Genomic DNA, 23,534 nt, shown 5'->3' on the forward strand with positions numbered 1-23,534 from the left:
ATTCATCTTTGACTCTGTAGATCAAAGTGGTTTTAGAATTGTTCAGATGAGTGCAAAATGTCACGTTTTAAAAATAATTTCAAATCCTTTACACACACCAAAAGTAGCTGCTGATAATTATCCTAAAAAGAAAGAATGCATGTGTGTTTATATTTTCTAGAACTTAAAAATAAACCCTGTTGGTGTCTACAGATTGTGTTCTACTTATGAGAATTCTATCATAAGCAAGGGAAGCAAGAGTCTTCAAGTCTTCACTGTATCTTCAGCCAGTACAGCCTAGTATGATCCCAGTAATGTGGTAATTCTCTGCGAGGGTGATTTTGTTCCCTAGGGAACATGTAACAAAGCTCAAGATGTTTCTGATGGTCATGACTGGGAGTGGGGTGCTCCTGGCATCTCGTGCTGGGGATGCTGTTACACATCTCGCGGAGCATAAGACAGCCCCGGACAAAAAGGAATTACTGGGCCCAAAATGTAAATAATGCCAAGGTTGAGATACTCTAAAGTGTATCCATAAGGTGAAAAATCTGGGTAAATTCTTTTTTTTTTTTTCTTCTTACATACTAACACAAATACACTCCGGAAGTTTAATAAAAAATGATGTTGGTATGAGATTCAGAGCCATGGGTAGTTGACAATGGGTAACTCTTCTAAAAAACAAGGATATTGGGTGCCTGGGTGGCTCAGTGGGTTAAAGCCACTGCCTTTGGCTCCGGTCATGATCCCAGGGTCCTGGGATCAAGCCCCGCATTGGGCTCTCTGCTCAGCGGGGTGCCTGCTTCCCCCCCTCTCTCTGCCTACCTCTCTGCCTACTTGTGATCTCTCTCTCTGTTAAATAAATAAATAAAATTAAAAAAAAAAAACAAGGATATCATTCATTGTAATGATAATAATAGATATCCTTTATTTAGCATCTGCTACTTGCCAGTCACATGCCATATATTGAAGTATTATAGCAACTGTTCAAGTTGTGTATTGTTATTCCTATGTTACACAACTTAGAAATAGTAACTTGCTCAAAGTCCTGATGCTGGTGAACTCAGACCTCACTGACTCAAGAGAATCGAGTCTACTACACCTTGCCATCATCATTCATTGGCTTACTAAATGTTTTTTTGGTATTTAAAGAACACTGTATAGCAAACTTTAGAGCCAAACTCCCTGTGGATGAATGCTCTCTAAGCTATTTAACTAGCCGTAGGACCTCAGACAAGTTAGTTTTCTCTTGCCTTAGTTTCTTCATCTGTAAAATGGTACAATATAACCATACAACTGTAATAGATGTCAACAGTTCGATGGATTTAGATCATTTGCGTAGAGTTTAAAAAAGAGAGAGACAGAGACAGATACTACCAATGAACTTCAAGGAGAGATACTTTTATTTAAGAGAGTAAGGAAGCTACAAAGAAACAACAGTGAGCTGAGGAAGAAGTTTTGGAGGGGATATTTCACAAATCCTAAAGGAGAAGGGAATTTCTGGGGTCAAATGCTGTCTATACGTGACATGGATGGGGATTTAATAGGCCCCAAAACTTAAGGACACTAAATTTATTTGGAAGGTAGGAGAAGACAAGTCTGTTTTCCCTCAGCACAGTAAGGGTACACTTGGATGTTTTCACTGTATTCTCTTTTTTTCCCCCAACGTGCTCATCTCATTGTGATGAAGTATTACTCATGCCTCCATCATAAAATAATTGTTTTTATTAAGAGTTCTCCAAGTTATTGATGATCATAAAAATAGCAGAAATCAGACCAATATGACAAATCAAAAGGTCTTAACATTCTTGTTTCCACGCAGGGAACTTACAAAGTCTCCTTTTCCTGCAGTTCTACATTTTTTTCCTTCTCTTCTAGCAGTAGCTGTCAAACATATTTTGATCACTACCCAAGATAAGAAATAGATTTTAGGGGCACCTGGGTGGCTCAGTTGTTGAATGTCTGTCTTTGGCTCAGGTCATGATCCCAAAGTCTCAGGATTGAGTCCCGCATCAGGCTGCCTGCTCACCGGAGAGTCTCCTTCTCCCTCTGACCCTCACCCTGCTTGTGCTCTCTCTCTCTCTCTCAAATACATAAATAAAAATCTATAAAAAAAAATAGTTTTTACTTTGTGACCCCATGCACAATACGTAAGTATTTGTAAATATATACACACACATACTTGTATATGTATAGAATATACATCTACATGTATTTCTGTAATTGAAACAAGGTTTCACAGAACAATGTTTGTCCTTATTTTGTATGATACATGCTTATATTTTCTATATTCATGTGTTACTTTTTTTAAACTATTTATTTGAGGGAGAGCACGTGCATGTGGGGTGGTGGGGTGGTGGACCTCGGGAGAAGGAGAGAGAGAATCTTAAGCAGGCTCCATGCCCAGCTCGGAGCCTGACAGTGGGCTCAGTCTCACCATCCTGAGATCATGACCTGATCTGAAATCAAGAGTTGGCCACTTAACTGACTGAGCCACTCAGGTGCCCTCCTCATCTATTACTTTTTAAAAACATTCTGATAGTGATTGACTAAATTGGTTTTTTGACCCCTAAGGATCACAGCTCATAGTTTGAGAAAGTTCAGTTTGTGGGTTGAGACAAAGTGCCTACACTTTGCTTGATAATAAAAGTCTCCTGACAAATTAAAAATAGAAATTCTTCAGGGGCACCTGGGTGGCTCAGTCGGTTAAGTGTCAACTCCCATTTTGGGCTCTGTTCATAATCTCAGGGTTGTGGAATTGAGCACCACATCGGGTTCAGCACTGAGTTTGCTTGAGATCGCCTCCTCTCCCACCCCCTCTGCACTTGCTCTCTCTCTTAAATAATAAAATCTTAAAAAAAAAAATTTTTTTTCAGAGACTCTAATTCAGTATATGGTGTGCTCTCTGAATCTGTATTTTTAGCATACAACAAAGGTTATTCCTGTTGTTAGTCACTTGGGACTGGGAGTTGAGGCTAGTGCAGGAAAAATTGCCCTGTTCTTGGGCTCCTGCCCTCACTCTTGGGTTTGCTCGCTAGAGCCAGGGTCCCATGGAGCTGGGTGCTGGTTTGCTGAGGCATCACCAGTGTTGGCCTTGAGAACTGGGTGAGAGAAGACTAGCATTTGGTTTAAGTCTCCTCTGCAGTGGCCCTAACAATTAGAGACTTAACAGCATATGTTAACAGAACTCAAACAGTTGTGACCTTGCTTTTTAAGTTAAATCATATAAAAACCAGATGACATATTAAGTAAAAAACAAAACCCTCTGACTTAAAGAAAAAAGAGAACCTCGAATTTTAAAATTGTAGGAGACTTAATACATTACTTTGAATTGGGGTAGAATGTTAGGGTGCATAAATGATTGCAGCCCAAGAATCAAAAATCTATATGCTTTTGTTATTTTATAGAGAACGTATGCTTTTTAAGATTTATTTATTTGAGAAAGAGAGAGAACGGTGGGGGGGCAGAGGGAGAGACTCTCAAGCAGACTCCCGATTGAGCACGGAGGGAGAGGTGGGGCTCCATCCAACAATGATGACATCATGACCTGAGGCGAAGGCAGACACTTAACCTACTCAGCCACCCAGGCGCCCCTTGATAAAGAAGATATTAAATATATGTTGCACTTACTAAAAATGTGGGTAAGGATACATAACAGTCTTTTCTTCTCTACCTTGTTGAGATGTTATCCAGAATTAAAGGTTATTTTAGGCTTGAGGTTTAACATCTCGTAATGATCTACTATGCCATGGATGGCCCAATTAATATTAATTTAGAGCCATTTCATTATGCCCACTATCAGCTGTAAGTAGCATTTAAAAACCTTGATCCATTTATTACTGAGATTGTTTTATATGGGTAGTGATGGTATTGCTAGGTTTATATATGACAATTTTTCATTTCTCCCTTAATGTGTGGGTTTGTGTTCTATATGAGAGAATAATCCAGATTGCTGAGGCTTCTATATTTTTATAATCTTATCTATTTTAGGTAAACCTTTGGAAAATGTATGACACACTTCCCTGCTTTGTAAAGAGCTTATGAAATAGAACCTAGTCTCCTTTCTCTGTTCTCTCCGGTAGTCCTTAATCCTCTACCATTCCTGTTTTGTATTTCCCCTAAGTGGGAAGCCAGAATGAGCATTTTCTGTGTAAACTATCATATTGTGTGCAAGTAGATGGCTGTTTCTCCCCATCTTGTTTCTCTGGCTAGAACCCCTAGTGTAAGTGTTCTAATTGGAACTGGTGAGAGTGGATGTTGGTGAGTGCTTTCCTGACTGGGGGAAAGCACTCCATCATATTCTCCTATTTTGATAATGATGTTAGGTGGCCTTTATCAGATGAAACAAGTTCCCTTCCATTCCTAGCTTACTGACACTTTTTTTTTTTAATTATAAATTGTATTTTATCAAATAGTTTTTTCTCTATTGAAATTATCAGATAGTTTTACTCATTTATTCTGTTAATAAAATACAGAAGTTTATTTTCAAATGTCAAACCCACCTTGGTTATGATGCATTACCCTTTTTATATATTCCTGGATTTGATCTACTTAATTTTTGTTAAAGATGTTTGCATCTGGGGCACCTGTGTGGCTCATTCATTAAGCCTCTGCCTTTGGCTCAGGTCATGGTCCCAGGGTCTGGGACTGAGCCCTGCATCGGGCTCCCTGCTCTGCGGGAAGCCTGCTTTAACTCTTCCTGCTTGTGTTCCCTCTCTCACTGTCTCTCTCTCTCTCTCTTCCCCGTGTCAAATAAATAATAAAATTTTTTTAAAAAGATGTTTACATCTGTAATCATAAGGGATACTGATACGTAGTTTTCTTGTAGTTTCTTTGTCTGCTTTTGGTATCGAGCTATTACTACCCTCTTTAATTAGGTTTAGAAGTATTTACTCCTGCTCTGTTTTCTGAAAGAACTTGTATTGTTGTCTTTTTACATGCTTAGTAGAATTCACCAGTGAAACCATCAGAACCTATGGGGTTTTTTTGTAGGAAGTTTATAACTACAGACTTGATTGGTTTAGTAGGTGAAAGGCTATTCAAGTTATGTTTCTTTTTTAATGAGCTTTGATACTTTTTGACTTTCCAGATATTTATCTATTCATCTAAGTTCCCTGATTTGTCAGGATAATGTTGTACATAATATTCTCTTACTGTCCTTTTAATGTCATTAGAACCCATAGTGATAACCTCTTTTTAATTGTTTCTGTTGGTGTTTGTGTTCTCTGTCTCTTCGTTTTCCATCAGTTTAGCTAGGGGTTTACCAGTTTTGTTGATCTTTTCAGAGGACCAACTTTTGACTTGACTGATATTCTCTGTTTGTCTTTCTTTTCCATTGATTTCTGCTTTTGTCTTTTTTATTTCCTTCTACTTTGGATTTTCTTTGCCTTTTTTTTTTTAATATGTTATATCATTGATTTTTAGACCTTTGCCCTCCCAAAATAACAAGTTGTAAATTTCCCTCTAAGCACTTAAATTTTGATATGTTACACTTTTATCTTCGTTCAGTTTAAAATATTTTCTGATTTCCTTTGCAATTTCTTCTTTGATTCATGGGTTATTTATAAGTGGTTTGGTTTTTTTTTTTAACTTCTAATGATTTCTGATTTTCCTAGATGTCTTATTGATTTTTCAGTTTAATTCTGTTATCAGAAAACATACTCTGTATTATTGCAGTTCTTTAAATTTATTGGGTCTAGTTTTATGTTGTCTGTCTTGATGAATGAACGTGTGCTTGACAAAAACGTGTAATCTACAGTTGTTGAGTAGAGTGTTATATAAATAGCAGTTAGGTCAAGGTAGTGGTAATGTATTTAGTGATACTGTGTTTAGATCTTCTGTGTCTATACTGATATTTTATGTAGTCATTCTATCAATTGCTGAAAGGCGAAGTTACAAATTTCTACCGTGATTGTGGACCATTTAAGTCTGTCAATTCTTGATGCCTCAATTTTGAAGCTATTTACTAGTTCTGTTAAAGCTATGTTACATACGTATTTATTATTGTTATACTTTCCTGATGAACTGATGCTTTCATCATTATGAAATATTTAGCTTTGTTAATACTGTCCAGTTTGTTTTATCTGATATTAATTTAGCTACTTCAGCCTTTTTATGCTCAATGTTTACATGGTATATCTTCTGTCCATTTACTTTCAACTCCTTTGTGTCTTTCTTTTTTAAAGTATATCTCCTCGAGAGAGTAAATAGTTGTCTTTTTTTTCTGTTCTAATAATCTCTACCTTTTAATTAGAGTGTTTAGTCCAGTGACATTATAAATTATTAATAAGGTTTTATTTAGGTGTACCCTATTATCTAGTTTTTGTGTATCCCATTTGTTTTGCTTTGTTCGGTTTTTTTGCTTTCTCTTTCCCCCTTTTCTGTTTACTTTTGGAATCTTTGAAATTTTTTAAAATTTCCATTTTTATTTATTTATTAGATTTTTATCTGTACCTTTTCATGCGATTTTTTTAGGGGTTCTTCTGTGGATTACCATGTATATCCTTAAGTTTCCATAATCTTCATAGAGTTAATATTGTGCCATATCATATAAAATATAAAAACCTCATATTTATAGAAGTACATTTATATCTGCATGCATCTAGTGCAAATTTTTTAGTTTAAAATATCCATTTGGGGGGCCCCTGGGTGGCTCAGTGGGTTAAAGCCTCTGCTTTCAGCTCAGGTCATGATCCCAGGGTCCTGGGATCGAGCCCCGCATCAGGCTCTCTGCTCAGCAAGGAGCCTGCTTTCCTTCCTCTCTCTCTGCCTGCCTCTCTGCCTACCTGTGATCTCTGTCAAATAAATTTAAAAAAAAATTTTTTTTTAATAAATAAATAAAATAAAATATCCATTTGGTTCTTTTTTATACTTTCAGTCATTCTGCTGATGTTTCCTATTGTATACTGTTTATATGGTTCCTATTGTTTATTGTTTGTTGTTGTTTTTTTTAACCTCGCTAAGGTTCTCGCCTAATAATTGTAGAGTCTGGATCATCTCAAGGTTGGCAGATGATCTTTCCCCTTGAAAACTGATATCATTTCCAAGCTTTTGAATATGTAGTAATTTTTAATGTATCCTGGACTTTGTAAATGTTATGTTGTGTAGACTCACTGTTTTGTTTTGTTTTGTTTTTTTAACATTGCTCCTGAGTGTTGATGGTATTTCTTTAGCGATTAATCAGCCTGATTAGACACTGATTGTACACTGACATACCTGCAGCTGGCCATGCCTCAGACCTCAGTTCAATTCTCAAGCCTTGGTTGCCAGCCGCTTTGTGTTTGCTTTGCACGGGCATGGTTGATGAGTCAGCTGCAGAGTAGTGCTGAGTTTAAATATAGAATTAGGCATTTTTCTCTGGCTTTCTCCTTTCTGAGGTTCCCATCTCACTCTCTAGCAGCCCTGGTTGGACCAGGGCTCCTTTCCATTGTTCCTTTAGCCTGAAAGGCTGCTGGATTTGTTTTGTTTTGTTTTTCTCTGGACCAGGGCTCCTTTCCATTGTTCCTTTAGCCTGAAAGGCTGCTGGATTTGTTTTGTTTTGTTTTTCTCTCAGAGTTTTAGCCACCCTGCCTTGCCACCACCATGACTGTAGGCGCTCTTAGGACAAAGTCACAGAAAACGGAGAACTCACTTCTGTGGCTTGCTCCAGATTCCCACGGCCCTCTAAAACTGCCTGCTTTTCCTCCCATCTCTGAGCCCTCCAGTATGTTGTTTATTTGTCCTCTTTGTAGGAGGGTCTGTAGTTAGGTATCACTCCTTCATATAGAGTAGAAAACTTGCCCCTCTTTCTTGAAATCTTGTCGATTTATTTCTACCGTACTCTAAGGTCTCTTCCTTCTTCTCTGCTGCCAGTGGGGAAAGTGTAACCAAAAGCTCATTGGAGTCACATGCACCTCGGAAATCCCAGTCCTTCTGCTTGTTCACTTAAGGACAGTGTCTTTCCCTTCACTTTAGTCTCCCCATCTATAAATTACATTAGATTCCCCACATGTAAGTTAGAGATTTTAATATTTTTAGAGGAAGGAGTAATTGAATTTTAAGAGGAATTACAATATCTGAGGCACATAGCACAGTACCCGGCACATAATATATACTAAATAAAAATCTTACCCCTCTTACTCCTCAAGGGTTTCTCCTCTTCTGAATGACTTCAAAACGGCATTTAGCCTTACTCTACAAACCATCCTCTGGATCTCATTGACTCTTTCAGCTTCAACTTCCCTCTTAAAAGCCAAAGACTACCAAATCTAGTCAAAATGTGTCAAAAACTACAAATATAAATATTTCAGTATCTCCTGGATAGCCCATATGGATTTCCCATGTGCCCTCCAAGAAATTCATGTCCAAATCTGAACTCATCATTTTCTCTCTGCATCCCCAAATCAACCTGCTTCTTCTGCATTTAGACATCCAATTAATAATATCACCAGATCATGAAAGAAAAAAAATCTAGGTGTACTCTTAAATCTCTCTGCTCCATATTTCTCAAATGTAACTACCCAGTCCTGCCATTCTCCTTTTATACTATCTCCAGCCTGTCTCCTCATATCTGTTCCTACTGCCTCTGATTTGGTTTGGGCTCTCACCATTTTGCTTCAATGCTACTACTGCCTTTGGTCTATTTACCCAATCTACCATACAACATAATGTTTCCCAAATTCAAATATTTAACCATATTTTTTCTTTGCTCAAAACCCATCATCGGTTTCCCATTTCCTTCAGGGTAAATTCCCAACTCCTAGCAGCCTACACAGAGTACATCTGCTATTCCTCCCTTCCCCATGGGCAGGCACCTCACACACTGTCTGGGTGCAAAGCTTTGCAGTCAAAGACATCAACTTTCCCAGGCCACTGGGCACCCATCTTTCCTCACTTGGTTCTTACTACTTGTCCTTTGAAAGTCAATTTAGACAGTGCCTTTCATTTTCCAGATCATCTCAGTGTAGGGGAGGTTTCTCCCACGATCCCATAGCACCCTATACAGCTTTGATGGGACTGTAAGTTGTTCTCTGCTGTCACTAGACTGTGAACTCCCTGAGGGCAGACTCTGTGCTGTTGCTCAGGCGTTGCTCACTCGTTCTCGCTCTCTCCTTGCCTCCCTCTCCATCCCCACAGACAGTATGCATACTTTTATCAGAGACTAAGGGCTAGAGATGACACTTAGGAATTTAATGAATAAGGGTCTATTTTAACGTTTTCTGATTGATTTCTAGCATTCATATGAGGCAAAAGCCATCCATCTCCATTGTATATAATCATCATTGAAATATATATATTTGAATTTTAGATTTTAATTGTATACTTAGTCCCAGTCAGTATTTTCCCACTAAAAACCTGTAACTAAGGCTAAGGGGTCTTTGTAACCTAACCAGTGATCATACCTCACTGTCAAACAGTTCTCAGCCTTGGCACTGTTGACATTTTAGGCTGTGCAGTTCTTTGTTGTGGGAGAGTATCCCATGCATTGTCGGTTTCATAGTGGCATCCCTGTGCTAGATCCACTAGAGGCCAGTAGCAAATGCCCATGCCAGAGGCCCTAGTACTGGGCGTTTGTGACAAAAATTGGGAAGGGAAGATGGCGCCAAGTACCAAAAGTATTCCTACTGAATAGGAACTTAATCCATGAAATGCCTCACTCTTCTGCCCTGTAAGAACCACCAGCATATTTATTACATTCCCTCTGGTTACAACCATATGATATGTTCCAGTTTTGAAGAATGACTTTTGGTCTCCCCTCACCCTTTTCAGAAACCACAAAATGTGTTCATTTGATCTTTGTACATAGTACTGCTCCTTGCTCCTCCTTCCTCCAGGAGCTCATTTGACCATGAAACTTCCTGAAAATTTGAGAGGAGTGGAGGAGTTGGAATTTGCAGAGCCATGTTCCACATATTGTTGGCTTTAAAGATCACTCCCAGCAGCAGTTGGGAGAGGAACAGGCTTCTGTTGAGCTTATTACAGTTCAAATACTGTATATAGTTGGGATTTGATATAAAAACTTCTAGTCAGAATGCTTCTTCCAGGGGCGCCTGGGTGGCTCAGTGGGTTAAAGCCTCTGCCTTCCTCTCAGGTCATGATCCCAGGGTCCTGGGATTGAGCCCTGCATTGGGCTCCCTGCTCAGCAGGGAGCCTGCTTCCTTTCCTTTCTCTCTGCCTGCCTTTCTGCCTATTTGTGATCTCTGTCTGTCAAATAAATAAATAAAATCTTAAAAAAAAAAAAAAGAAGGCTGCTTCTCCCATCTTGGATTTCTTTGTGTTGGTCCTTAATTTTGCCTGCCCTTCCTTTTTCTTTTTAGACAATCCATGCTCTTATGGGAAGCGCTTTGCAGCCCTTACTGACTTCAGTGGGAGATGCCATAGAGGCCATAATCATCACCATGCATCAAGAAGATTTTTCTGGGTAAGCACTTTGAACCACAGTCTTCACTAGCCTTTGCCACATTTGTTTTTCTCTCACGCACCTCCGCCCTTCCTCCCTGTTTCCGTGTAGGCCTTGTTCCTCTTATGACCGGTTTGGCCTCCAAATTCATACTACTTTATCCATTGTGAGCACCATTAGCTGATTAAAATTTTTCAGTTCTTGCTTTCATCCTTTCTCTCCTGTCATTGAAACCGAATCATTAACATTTGCAGGACTCAGCTTGGCACTGCAGGATTTCTGGTCGCTGGTACCATCTTCTCTTTTCAAGCTGATCCTGATCCTTCTTTCTCACAAATGCCCTGTACTTAAACTTCTGGCGTAGGCATGTTATTTCTTACATAAAATGTCCCAGCTGTGCCACAATGCTAGTCTGAATCCTGCTCTGGCCTTGAAGGCACGCTGCATCCAGCCCCCTGCAAGAATCACTTTCATTTCTCAGAGTCTTGTAGCAGTCTGATCTGGTCGCGTCACACCTGGCCTAATCAGGGCTTCGGGACCATCCCACAGCTGTTTACAGGAGTACCGCTTACCTGTATCCTATGTATCTTGAGAATAAAAATCATAGGTTTTAACCCAATATTCACTGAAATGTTTTTAAGGAGAGGAAAATGGTTTGAACTCCCTGTATTAGGACATTATTTGTAGAGAATTTGGAATAGTTATTTGCACATGCTTAGAGTGATTTTTCTTAAGCACACTCTAGAGCTAAACATTCAAATACTAATGTGTAGATATGTTTTTTATCTTCCTAATTCATAGTTACTGTTTTTGAATTTTCCTATTTGTATTTCTTTTCATGTTGTTTAAATATCTATGTTATTAAATGTCCAGCCACTGGTCTAGCTGTTGGTAGAAAATTGTGTGAATTTTACACTGTCCTTTAATTTTTCAAATCCCTTATCTCATTCACAAAATATCTTTTGAAGGGTAAAAAGTTATCCCTCTTTTTAATAGTGGAATGAAGCACAGAGGGTCAAGTGTATTATACACAAAATGCAGTAATATTTGGAGCTAGGAATACAAAGCTGCTGACCTAGCAGTATTTGGAAGGAAATGCATTTTGTTCAGAAGTGATCTGAAATGTCCCAGTTGGACCAATTCTCGATGCCTGTGAGAAGGAAGCAGAAAGTGAAGGCTCATTCTGTAAGAGCGCTCAGCTATTTACCTCAGCTGCTGTGTACTTTGGGGAACCGCGGCTACTGCCGTAGCCAGTGGACTGGACATTAAAAGTTGGTCTCCCTAGTAGGTATGTCCTTAGTAGTTTGCTTAAATACTAGGGAGCTGGATAACCGGTCATATGTTGCCACAAGTAGGAAGCATTATTTTAAGGTGTGTAACACTGCCCTTAATTTTTCCCCCAAAAAGGGACGCCTGGGTGGCTCAGTTGGTTAAGCAGCTGCCTTCGGCTCAGGTCATGATCCCGGCGTCCTGGGATCGAGTCCCACATCGGGCTCCTTGCTTGGCGGGGAGCCTGCTTCTCCCTCTGCCTCTGCCTGCCACTCTGTCTGCCTGTGCTCACTCTCGCTTCTCTCTCTATGACAAATAAATAAATAAAATCTTTAAAAAAAAAAAAAAATTTTTCCCCCAAATGGCTTTTAATGGTCCCATTTCCGCTCTCTACATATGGCAGACATTTGAGATATTTGGAATTGTTGCCCCAGGGCAGTAATTTTCTCGCTTTCTAGAACTTTGATACTAGTAATTACTAGGAATTCTGTCATTTCATTTCCCATGTCAAATGTGTGGCTTGAATGAAATAAAAGGTGAAGTTAGATGAAACTAGTCAAGAAGTAGGAATCAGGGGCGCCTGGGTGGCTCAGTGGTTAAGCTGCTGCCTTCGGCTCAGGTCATGATCTCAGGGTCCTGGGATCGAGCCCCGCATCGGGCTCTCTGCTCTGCGGGGAGCCTGCTTCCTCCCCTCTCTCTGCCTGCCTCTCTGCCTGCTTGTGATCTCTCTCTCTCTGTCAAAATAAATAAATAAAATCTTTAAAAAAAAGAAGTAGGAATCACTTTTATAGTAGGGCCAGGGGTCACACTCAGAAAAATAGTAGTGAACAGCTGCCCTTGAAAGCCCTCTATATTTATTCTAGGTAAAAGGAATAAAGCAGATTTACCTTGTCAGCCGGCCGTATATGTAGTGTGGTTACAGAATCTCTCTGCTACTTAAAAAGTAATGCCCAACACAGTCTCCTGGTATATGAAATGTATTTAATTTGTGTTTCTCTCCAAATAAGAGAAAGCTCAAAATGTAAATGTCTGATGGATGTAGTACATTGATTGAAATTCTTTCATTTAATGTAAAATGACTCCTCTCTGATTATAGCTTTGAATGGGGGAGGAAGGGCAGTAAAAGTAGGAAGACCCTAGATCCTGAAGTGATGGATGCACCCCTCGGCTGCAGGGAGAGTGCACGTACGCCCCAAAAAGATAGGGGACCTGAAGGTGATCGTCTGTCACTTCTCAGGTGTGCATCTGGTTAGTCCCTCTGCCTTCAGCTTGCACACACAGGCTTTCTTGATAAAGACCCTTACATTTCTGCACAGCTTACTGTTGCACTCGATCAGCTGAAAATCTCTTTCTAAAAGCTTCAGCATAATTGGGAAAACTGTGCTGTAGCCATGGCCAGGCACGTTTCATTTGCTAATAAATTTAAATCAAGCTTCTAATCCATACTAAGAATTGATAATACCTATTTCCAAATTTTGTCTGGTGGATTATTTTACTTATATTGCCATGTGCTTGGAACTGGTTTTATTTATTTATTTTTTAAGGTTTTATTTATTTATTTGACACAAGCAGGCAGAGAGGCAAGCGGGGGGCGGGGGGAGCAGTCTCCACGCTGAGCAGAGAGCCTGATGGGGGCTCAATCCCAGGACCCTGAGATCATGACCTGAGCCGAAGGCAGAGGCTTAACCCATTGAGCCACCCAGGCGCCCCTGGAACTGGTTTTAGTATATTTTTTTCTAATCCTCATGGAAATCATTTCAACTGACCAGATAAGAATCCTTGAAATACTCCTCTGGAGTAGCTCAAGGTAACAGCAGTGCTTTCGATAAAGCCTAAGAAAACATGAAAGAGATTGGCACCTTTTTTCCCCGCCAACCTAGTCTGTTGAACTGAACAAAGATAGGCTGTGCAATGGTCTGAATCTGGCACGGCCAAACCCACCTAAAATTGCCGTCATCGGCTGAGGCTGTACCGAGCAGCACTCGGCTGTGGTACTGCAGGCAGCAGTGGTCCGTCATGCTCCCCCTCCATGGCCTTGCCTTAGTTAGGACATTCTCTTCTACACCTGAACAAACTCTCTCCCTTCTGGAACTTAGGACTGGTTTCTCTATTTCTATCTACTTCCGGAAATAGAAGACCTTTGGTTAACATCCTCTGATAATAAGCACTCATTGCTGTCTTTGAAAATAATTAAGTTCACCTCATTCTCTTGCTCTAGGCATTTGAGTCATATCTGTTATTCTTCTTTAGACCATTGCCACTTTTTCTACGTCATTCTCAGAATATGGAAACACTCATTTTTTTGAAGACGATTCAGCACTTTGTAGCCAATGATCTCATTGGTTAGCTAATTAATATCAGGTGATTTCTAATTTTGGTATAACTTCTTTCCTATAAATATTTCACATTCTTTTAATATATTCCTTAAAGAGCAATTATAAACACTTATAAATTATAAATAGTATTTCATGGAGCATCAGCTGGCATCATCTGTTGATCCAAATTAAAGCCTTTGCAAACCTCATCATCTGGGAGGAAAAAATTGCATACCATGTGTATTGTTGCATAACCAGTCCCACAGGCAGAAATCTACTATTGGGCTGATCAGATTAAATAGCACAGGAGCAGAAATATCTTTGCCAAGAATTTGTTTTGGGGAAGGCAGTGTTTTCTGCCCTTACAAAGTGTAAAATGCTATTTCAGTCTTCATTATTGATTTATTCACTAACCAGGCAAAACATATGAGTGCATAGAGATTCGTAAAGCTGAGAAGGACCTTGAGAGGTCAGAGAGTGCATAAGGCACTGTGTGAATCACCCGAGACAGATGGTTGGCCATTTCATTCTTAATCTCTTGGTAAAGGGATGCTAAGATTTCTTCAGTAATCTTCCTAGCATCTTAAAACAGTCTTTATAATTTAAACATTGTTTTATGCTCCTTAATTCTTAGTAAAAATAAGCAATACCTTTTTAACCACTACGGGAAAAAATGGTTTGGGATTGAAATAGCAGGTGGGGGCGGTGGTGGGCAAAAGTTGAATGGTGGCTGTTAGTACATCAGCTGTTTTTTCCCTTTCGCAGGTCACTATCCAGCTCGGGAAAGCCTGATGTTCCTTGTTCCCTGTACATGAGGGAGCTTCAGGGTTTCATTGCCAGAGTTATGAGTGACTACTTTAAACACTTTGAATGCTTGGATTTTGTCTTTGACAACACAGAAGCTATCGCCCAAAGAGCAATTGAACTTTTTATTCGCAATGCCAGTCTCATACGACCTCTTGGTGAAGGTGGGAAAGTACGACTTGCTGCTGATTTTGCTCAGGTAAATGGAGCTGCATAGCTACAAGGGGGGTAAATGTTTCCACCCCCGCATTATCTAGTCATTGAAAGACTAAGTATATATTCTTTAGTGTTTTAAAGAGTTGAAGCAGAAAGAAAAATAAATTCATTTAAACTAAATTGGTAAGAAAAAGGGAAGAGTTTAAAGAGACTTTCATACCAGATTTTTCCTCTTTGTATTTAATGAATGAATCATCCCTCATCTTTGAGATTTCAAGGTTAAGGTGAAGTAGCTCATTCCATAGGACAAAACATATCTCACTTCTACATAATGTAGGGCTTTCTTACTATTTTATTATCCCATGAGGTTAGTATTGAGAAGAGTAATTGATTAATTTCGCTGGGAATTAATATAGGCAATGACATTTCCTTCAAATACTGTAAAGGGGCTATCTGTTTTCATGTGAAGAGAACTCCCAGCACATCTGGAATCCCCTAGAGGCCAGCTCAGTGTTCCAAGACAGTGTTCGAGTCCATTTGTATGCAGTGGGCCATGTACATAGCGGGCTGATTGGTCTCCCTCTGTTGAACAGAGTACCTTTCTGGTCTTTGGCCGCCCTTGAAATCATTCCAGGCTCTCAAACCATGGTCACCTCTTATAGAACAGGGGTTTTCCTTTCTTCCTTTAGACAGACTTTTTTGAAGGCTTCCAGTAGTATTAGAGGCAAAGAAGAAACACCTCAAACATACCCGTGAATAAAAAGGTGCCGAAACAGATCACTCATATTTATGTAGCATGTCAAAGATGGACTCATTTTTTATGCATTTCAGAACTGTTAACATTACTTATCTACAGGAGTTATTCAGATGGATTATTCATAATTTGCCAGATCTCCCAGCTAATAAAGACAGTTATATTTAATGGTCTTGTTTATCCCTGTGTGTATCTGGGAGCGAGTCTGGATTCATTATTCCCACACCAAGGAGCAGATGTGGGAGACTCCTTGTACGGGCGGTGATTGTCAGACTCATACCTGTCCAGAAGGAACAGGTACATTGTTGAGTGTTTCAAAAGCTGGGCTCTTTGCATACTAATTGGTCTAGAATTAGTCATTTTCATCCTCGAATGATATGCCTGCCACTAGACCATAGTGAAGAGCCTTCCTTTGGGAAATATACCTTAGGTAGCCTAGACCTAAAAATAGGAATTAAATGTTACCATTAATGTTGCTCCTTTGATCTTTCCCATTTTTCAGAAGCTTCCTTCTCATGCCCGTGTACACTTTGCATTAATGCTGCAGGTAAACCTCAGCTTAAAGAGGACTGTCTGTAAGTCCCCTACTGGGGTCATGGGCTGCTCAGGGACTGAAAACACCAGGACGCACCAAGTCCTGCTCTTGTTTGTTAAAAACACTGTGGGCTCTACTGAAATGAGCGTCTGTTCTCTTGTCTCCCCCTTTCCTCCAGAATTCTGTTTTTCTTTTCCTCTCCTCTTCCCTCAGCGGGCCTCCCTCCCCCACCAGTTGATTTGCATATTCCGCTCCAGCTGGTTCTTGAGTCACTTTCCTGGAGGCAGCACTTCCAGTCCGAGGAGAGTGGCAGTGAGCGGGACATGGCCAAAATGAGTGCCGGCGCCGCGCCAGGCAGCCTGTTTGGCCCGAGTTTTCTCTTAATGATCTGTTCCCTTCTGAGTCCTGAAGGATGGAAGGCATTGTCCTGTAACCCTTGCTCCTGCAGCCAGCACCTGCTCAAAATGCAAAGCCCCTGGTGGCACGTTGAGCTCCCACCCCCCACAAACCGCATTATTCAGACTTTGACCGGGTGCCTCTTCTCTCTAGTGTTGCGCAACCCGCCGGCCCTTTTCTCAGGTCCCTTCCGGTAAGATAAATGAAACTCATTCATCCTTACTACTAACGTAATCTCCAGGGCATCCTGTTTTCCATTCCTTCAATAGAGAGACTGCAGCATTTATTCAGTGTGAAGCCCCCCGCCGTGACACGGGTCGCTGCACTGCGTGTGGTGCTGATTCCTTTGTTCCCTCCCGGACAGTGTGTCCCAGTTTTCAGAGCACCCTGCTCAGCCCCTCACCTTGCGGATGGTTCCCCACCTGGCGGCTTGCGGACACAGGAGATACAGGTGGAAGCGCCGTCACGTTTGTGACCAGTGGCTTTGGTAAACAGGATCCACCTACGCCGGCCCCCCACCATTTTTAAGAAAATGACAGTGAATTGGGGGTTTTGCTTAATTTGATGTGGTCTCTTGCCACCTCTGCTGTCCCGTGATGCTACCCCTCAGCTTTCAGGACTGTGCTCGGTTGGGTGTATTTTCCCCCGGGTGAGTCAAAACACGTAGGTATGATCCCAACGTTGTTCATTTTCACGACAGGCAGCACCTGGGCACTAGAAAGCCTCTTGACTGCCTCCTTATTGAAAGTTCTATCAGTTTGTATTCAAAATGAAACACAGCCATCGAGGCCATTGGAATCAAGAACACACAAATCCTCTCTGGGTTTTAAGTGTTCTTGTGATAAAAGTGCCTACTCATTCTGGCATAAATAGCAGAAAGAGAAAGAGATCAGGAAGAGACCCGTGGCATAGGCTTAGGATTGCTGAATAGTTTGTCATTCCGTCCGGTTGCAAAGACAGACAATGATAGAGTTTAAAGGTTTCTTTAGGAATCCTATCTTGTCCCTCCTGGCACTGTTGCACAGGTGAGGGGGAGAAAGTAGTTGCCAGGTGCCATCTGGAGGGTTCGTGGCAAGGGAAGTACCTGACATACAGTCTCCTTAGGAATCAGGTCATGGGCATGAGGTGGTTTCCTACAGGTAATTAATTTCCTACTGTGACCACATGCTCTCTGTGTCTGCGCTCATCACACAGCAATTCTAAAACACTCCACTTGCTCAAGGCCACTGGGGTCTACTGACAGCCTCTGGGGGGGATTTGTCCCTCCCTTCCCCCACCCCCGCCCTCTGAAGCACCCACTTCCCTCCGCCCCTCAATTTCATTTCTTCCCTGAGGGAAAGGATGGCTCGTGGAGCTGACACGAAATATTGATTCAGTGGTCCTCCTAGCAGTTTCTATTTATAGGTCTTCTGGCACCCTTTAAATATACATATATATGTATTTCATATTTGCCTGAATATATACATTTAGAAAAGAAAATAATGAAGATTTTCACTGCAGTTGCCTTTTCTCCTGAACAGTGTCAGGGCGGGAGAGCCGTGGGAGTATCAAGAGATGCCCCGTGGTTAACCAAATGTCTGCGGTGGGGCAGGAACCACTTGGTAATTAGTTCACCGCACCTGCAGCTGGCCGCTCGCTCCCTGCAAACCGGCAGCAGGAGAGAGGCCCTTGTACCTGCCACTCATGTGTCCACAGCTAATTGCAGAGTCACCTCCTCTAAAAGGAACACTCCTGCCCTTTGGAAACATGGCCTTTATTGTTTCATGGAAGTCTGGCAGAAGAAAATGCTTTTCAGGACGCTGGGGGTCCTTTATTTATTTTAAACATCTAACATTTTGAAATTGTAGTCTGGCATAGAAATCTGTACCATCATAGATTATACAGCTGTTCAAGGTCATATTCTCTCATATCGTAACTGTAACATTCTGTGCTGCTCAGATGCTAAGGCACAGGTTTTTTGGTTTAATCTTAGAAGATGGTGAATTGAAAAAAAAAGTCAAAAGTATTTCATGAAAAACATTTTGTGTAATTTTAGTGTGTAAAAACCGTAACACATACACATACACACGTATATGATTGGAATTACCAAATCAGGAATACATGATAATAACATTTTTACTTTGCATTCAGTATAAAATCATGCCACACGCTCAGGGAAACCAGCAGCTCCATCAAGTGAAGAAGCTAACAGGTCCCAAGGAACCACTGTCTTGATTTGAGAACACTGGCTTGAAGCGGCTCTGTTTTGCTTTATTGGCAAGAATCTAGACTTTATTGCCTCAGATTTTTCTTTTTATTTACTTAACCTTCTCTATTTTAGAGAATTTTCTAACCGTGTTAAGGTTTTCCTCTAGGACACAGAAGACATACTCTCTGGTGCCGAGGCACCCCCACACCTGATTATTATTACGCAGAATTACAAGTGTGCTGTCAAGTGCGGGGGTGGGGTGGGGTGGGGGGGATCTGGTGGGCAGCTTCCTTGAGAAGGTCTTGAGGGTAACTGGTGAACTCATGGATGGCTCAGTGTCTGCCTTCTGCTCAGGTCATGATCCTCCGAGTCCTGCTTCCTGCTCAGCGGGGAGTCTGCTGCTTTCTGTCCTTCCTGCTCATGCTCTCACTATCTCTCTCTCTCTCACAAATAAAATCTTTAAAAATAATAATAATCAGGGGCGCCTGGGTGGCTCAGTGGGTTAAAGACTCTGCCTTCGGCTCAGGTCATGGTCCCAGGGTCCTGGGATCGAGCCCCGCATCGGGCTCTCTGCTCAGCGGGCAGCCTGCTTCCCTCTCTCTCTCTACCTGCCTCTCTGCCTACTTGTGATCTCTGTCAAATAAATAAATAAAATCTTTAAAAAAAAAATTCAAAAAAATAATAATCAGGTGTGTGTATATATATGTGTATATATGTATCTGTGTGTGTATAGACACACCTTATTGTGATTTTTTTAAAATATTTTATTTATTTGAGAGAGAGAGAAAGCACACAAGCAGGGGAGAGGGCAGAGGGAGAGGCAGGCTCCCTACTGAGCAAGAGCCCCATGTGGAACTCTATCCCAGGACCCTGAGATCGTGACCTGAAAAGAAGGGAGATGCTTAATGACTGAGCCACCCAGGCGTCCCCCTTTTTGTGATTTTGTTCAATAATAATGTTGTTTAAATAAATAGCCCCTTTTTCACTAAATTTGAAAGAGCTTCCTAAAGGTGGACTAATTTATCTTCTCATCACCATGTGTAATGTGGTGCCTGGCAACTAATAGGGAGTCAGAAATGTTCATCACATGAGTGATTGTTTAGGTCTCCTCGGATTTGCAGGGGCAGGAGATCTGAGCAGTATTTTAGAGGGATAACCAATAGGACAGAAGCCCCACTCTCCACTACTTTTTTCAGACATTTTCCAAGCTGTTTTCTACCAGGGTCCTGTCGATAGCAAGAACAGAGAAATGGTTTGTCATCTGAGTTCCAGGTCTGTGAAAACTTTGCACTTGCTAGATAAAGAACAGAGAGCCTAAAACTCCATTTAATGACAAGTAAAATTTCCAGCCAAAGAAGGAAAATAAAGAGCAGTGAAACCAACAGTTCTTGAGTCAAGAAGCAAATTAATTTGCTAATAATGTAAAAGGGGGAAGGTTTAAAAAATACTGTTAATAATTTTCAACATGGAACAAGCAGTTGCGAGGTGCCATGCACATACTGGTTTGTGAAATCACCTGTTTGGTTTTTGTAATTCCATGAGCTAGCGTTGTCTCCGTTTGACAGACGAGGAGCCTGGAACTTAGGGAAGTGAAGTCCAGGGCCACACAACTAGTCACTGTAGACTTGGCGTTGTGACAGGTGTGCTGCCTCCAGAGTCCATGCTTCTCATCACTTGGACCAGCTTGCTAAGAGTTGTCATGATTTCTACTTAATATAAAGAGGCTTGTGATGCCTACTTCAAATACAGGTGCACAGTCTTAAAAACCTTCCCTTCTCCAGTTTTTCAGTGGAGAAAATATCTGAATTTCCTCGTTTCACATAACCAAAAAACATTTTTCTGTATTCTTGAAGGAATGGTCTCATGTTATGCTCCTTTAGTAAATAAAAGCAAAAGTCATCTAAGTTCATGCCTTTTGTTAAATTTAGTTGACTTTTAAAACTTGCAGCACAGTCCAGATGAAATTAGGTGTACAGCAGGCTGCAACTTACTGTGAGCCAGATGTGAGCCCAGTTGGACACAGGATTCTCACATTAACACTGTGGAGTATCTTTTGTTTCAGATGGAGTTGGCTGTGGGTCCTTTCTGCAGAAGAGTTTCTGATTTAGGAAAGTCCTATCGAATGCTGAGGTCATTCAGGTGAGACGTAGTTCTGTTATTGCTGTTGATATATCCATATCCTGTTAGCCGTCAAATCCTTCCCCACTGTTCATGTTGAGCTCTATGAAATTGCCAATATTCAGCTGTTTTGTGACCTACAACAATAGCTATTGCACGATTTATCCTAAAAGTTATTATTCAAACCAGAAACCCTACAGAATTATGTGCAGTGATGTGTGTGTGTGTGCGTGATTTTTGAGTTAAAATTCACAAGACTGAGCTGATAAATTTTATTATGCTCTTTCTAGGGGGGATTTTTTTTTGAAATCTCCATTCTTACCAAAATATATTGAGTAGTAATACCCGGCAGTTCATAATTATGTAGACATCTTTTTTCTGAAATTTTCATTTGTTCATTTATCATTTTCATTCTAAAAATGTCAGAGGTTGGGCACCTGGGTGGCTTAGTTGGTTAAGCATCTGCCTTCAGCTTATGTCACGATCCCAGGGTCTTGGGACTGAGTCTTTCATGGCTTCGGGCTTCCTGCTCAGCAGGGAGTCTGCTTCTCCCTCTCACTCTGCCCCTGCTTGTGTGCTCTCTCTCACTTATTCTCCCTCTCTCTCAAATAAATAAATCTTAAAAAAAAAATTTTTAATAAAAATAAAAATGTCAGAGTTACATTCCATAGCAAAACTGTTACAAGAATCTTAAGAGAATTGAGTTTAGCAGTGAAATGTAGGGAATGACTAGAAATGGTGCGGATAATTTAGGATCAAGATGGCTAATGCAGTAGAGCACAAAATTGAGGATTGAACTTCCTAGAGACCAGTTCAAAGAGAAAAACAGTATGTTAATTCAAATTCACTAAGAATATACCGGTGTATGGGAAAATCCTTTTCAGCACTGAATGCTTAGATAGGCCTCCTACCAGTTTAGATTGTAAGGGACACTGAATAACTTAACAACTGTTTGGGCTGTTTATTCACTAAACCGGAACTTTCCAAATTTTGCCCCATTGTGGCGCACAGAGAATGTTATACATACGAAAAGATGACCAACCCTGAGGCCGAGGGAACCAAACATGATACTTAACCCGTTTTGTGACCACAGCATACCAGATGGGAAACCTTGATGTAACTATCTATCATATCCAAGAGCATAATGGTCTTTGACTGTTTCTTTATAAAGATAAGGTAAGAGATTCCAGGCATGCAGTTTCCTAAAAACTGACTCAGAACTAGAAACTAGAGCAAACTAGAGCATGTCCTTTAAATGACTGCTTCACTGTCTTATGTAATCCAAGCTTTCGATAGTACAAAAATCAGGTGTAATGTCACTTCAAACACAAGAATCCAAGGTTGTTGATTGAAAGGGGAACCCCGTGCTTTGTCCTGCGTATTTGTAATTGGCAAAGAGTTCTTTTTAAGGCCAAAACAAGAGACTGAATCATTTTTCTCAAATGCCCATCTATACAGAGTTGGGTTTTTAAAAAGACTTAAAGTTGGACCACATGTGTTTCCAGATAATATCTTTGGATCAGCTCAGACCTTTTAAAAAGTATTTATGTATTTTATTGAAACATTAGGGTTTGGCATTACCAAACATGGACAGGCTGAGTGATTAGAAGGTCCTGAGGTCACTGATCCACCAGTTCCCTGCCTGTACCATGAAAATGACCCCAATAAGACTCCCGTAAAGTTACTTACTGAGTAATATGATAACCTAGCAATCCCCGTTGGGTGGCAAATCGATGCTGAGTTAACAGAATCGGCCGGTGCACTGGAGGTAATTAACCAACCAGCTCTTGAAAAGGGTGTGGGAAAGCTGTGATTTGGGATTTGCCATATTAAGATTAGGCTACTATTTTTTATAGCCCCAGCTGCCATGTTTCATTGTTTATTGCACGTGTATGAATTAAAATGGTGCTTACACTTCGATGTGCTTTCATCCCTGTGCTTTTAAAGTCATATCATGGCGTGGGAGACAGGTTCTGACAGTTTTGCGCGAGACCAGTTCTGTTGTCAGTCACGTGAGGGGAGTCTGTCGCCCCCCCCTGTGGGCCTCTCAGGAGAACCCTCTCTGATGGAGCGGTTGAAGTTCCAGTGGTGACACCTGCTAGTACCTGTGCCTGGATTCAGAAATTAACGAGCGATCAATGTGTAACTCAGAACACTCATGCTGGAGGTAGCCATTCACAAGTTATATTGCTGGTCAGTGTCTAAAATTGGGAAAATAAATTCATAATGTAGTAGATACGATATGATCCCTACTATTTCTTTTATTTTTTAAAAATTTTTTTAGAAGATTTTATATGCTTATTTGAGAGAGAGAGAGAGCACAAGAGGGAGGAAGGGTCCAAGGGAGAGGCAGACTCCCTGCTGAGCAGGGAGCCGGATGCCATGAAGGACTCCAGGATCATGACCTGAGCCGAAGGCAGTCACTTAACCAACCAACGGAGCCACCCAGGAGCCCTGATCCCTCCTATTTTTAAGTCAATAACTGTATGTTGGAGAGGAAAAGTCGAGAAGGATAAACATCAAAATTTGAGGATAGCAGGATTGTCACTAGCAGGTCTATATTTTCATGGTTTTTGCCTTGGTTGTTTTATATTTGCAGTTAGAAAAGCCAGTAAATATATTTTAAATTCCTCTTGTAGTGTTAT

At 40.8% G+C, this 23,534-nt stretch overlaps 1 protein-coding gene across 1 annotated transcript in view; it reads left to right on the forward strand.

Moving 5' to 3' along the window:
- The window catches only part of COG5 (component of oligomeric golgi complex 5), a 282,131-nt gene that overhangs the window by 244,972 nt on the left and 13,625 nt on the right, over nt 1-23,534 (forward strand). Inside the window, exons 17-19 of the mRNA XM_047694095.1 lie at nt 10,272-10,375; nt 14,704-14,941; nt 20,834-20,910. Of these exons, the coding sequence (XP_047550051.1) occupies nt 10,272-10,375; nt 14,704-14,941; nt 20,834-20,910 (419 nt within the window). The remainder of the gene's footprint in view (nt 1-10,271; nt 10,376-14,703; nt 14,942-20,833; nt 20,911-23,534) is intronic.

This window comes from Lutra lutra, chromosome 11 (genome assembly GCF_902655055.1).
Source record: "Lutra lutra chromosome 11, mLutLut1.2, whole genome shotgun sequence".
Taxonomy (NCBI): Eukaryota; Metazoa; Chordata; class Mammalia; order Carnivora; family Mustelidae; genus Lutra; species Lutra lutra.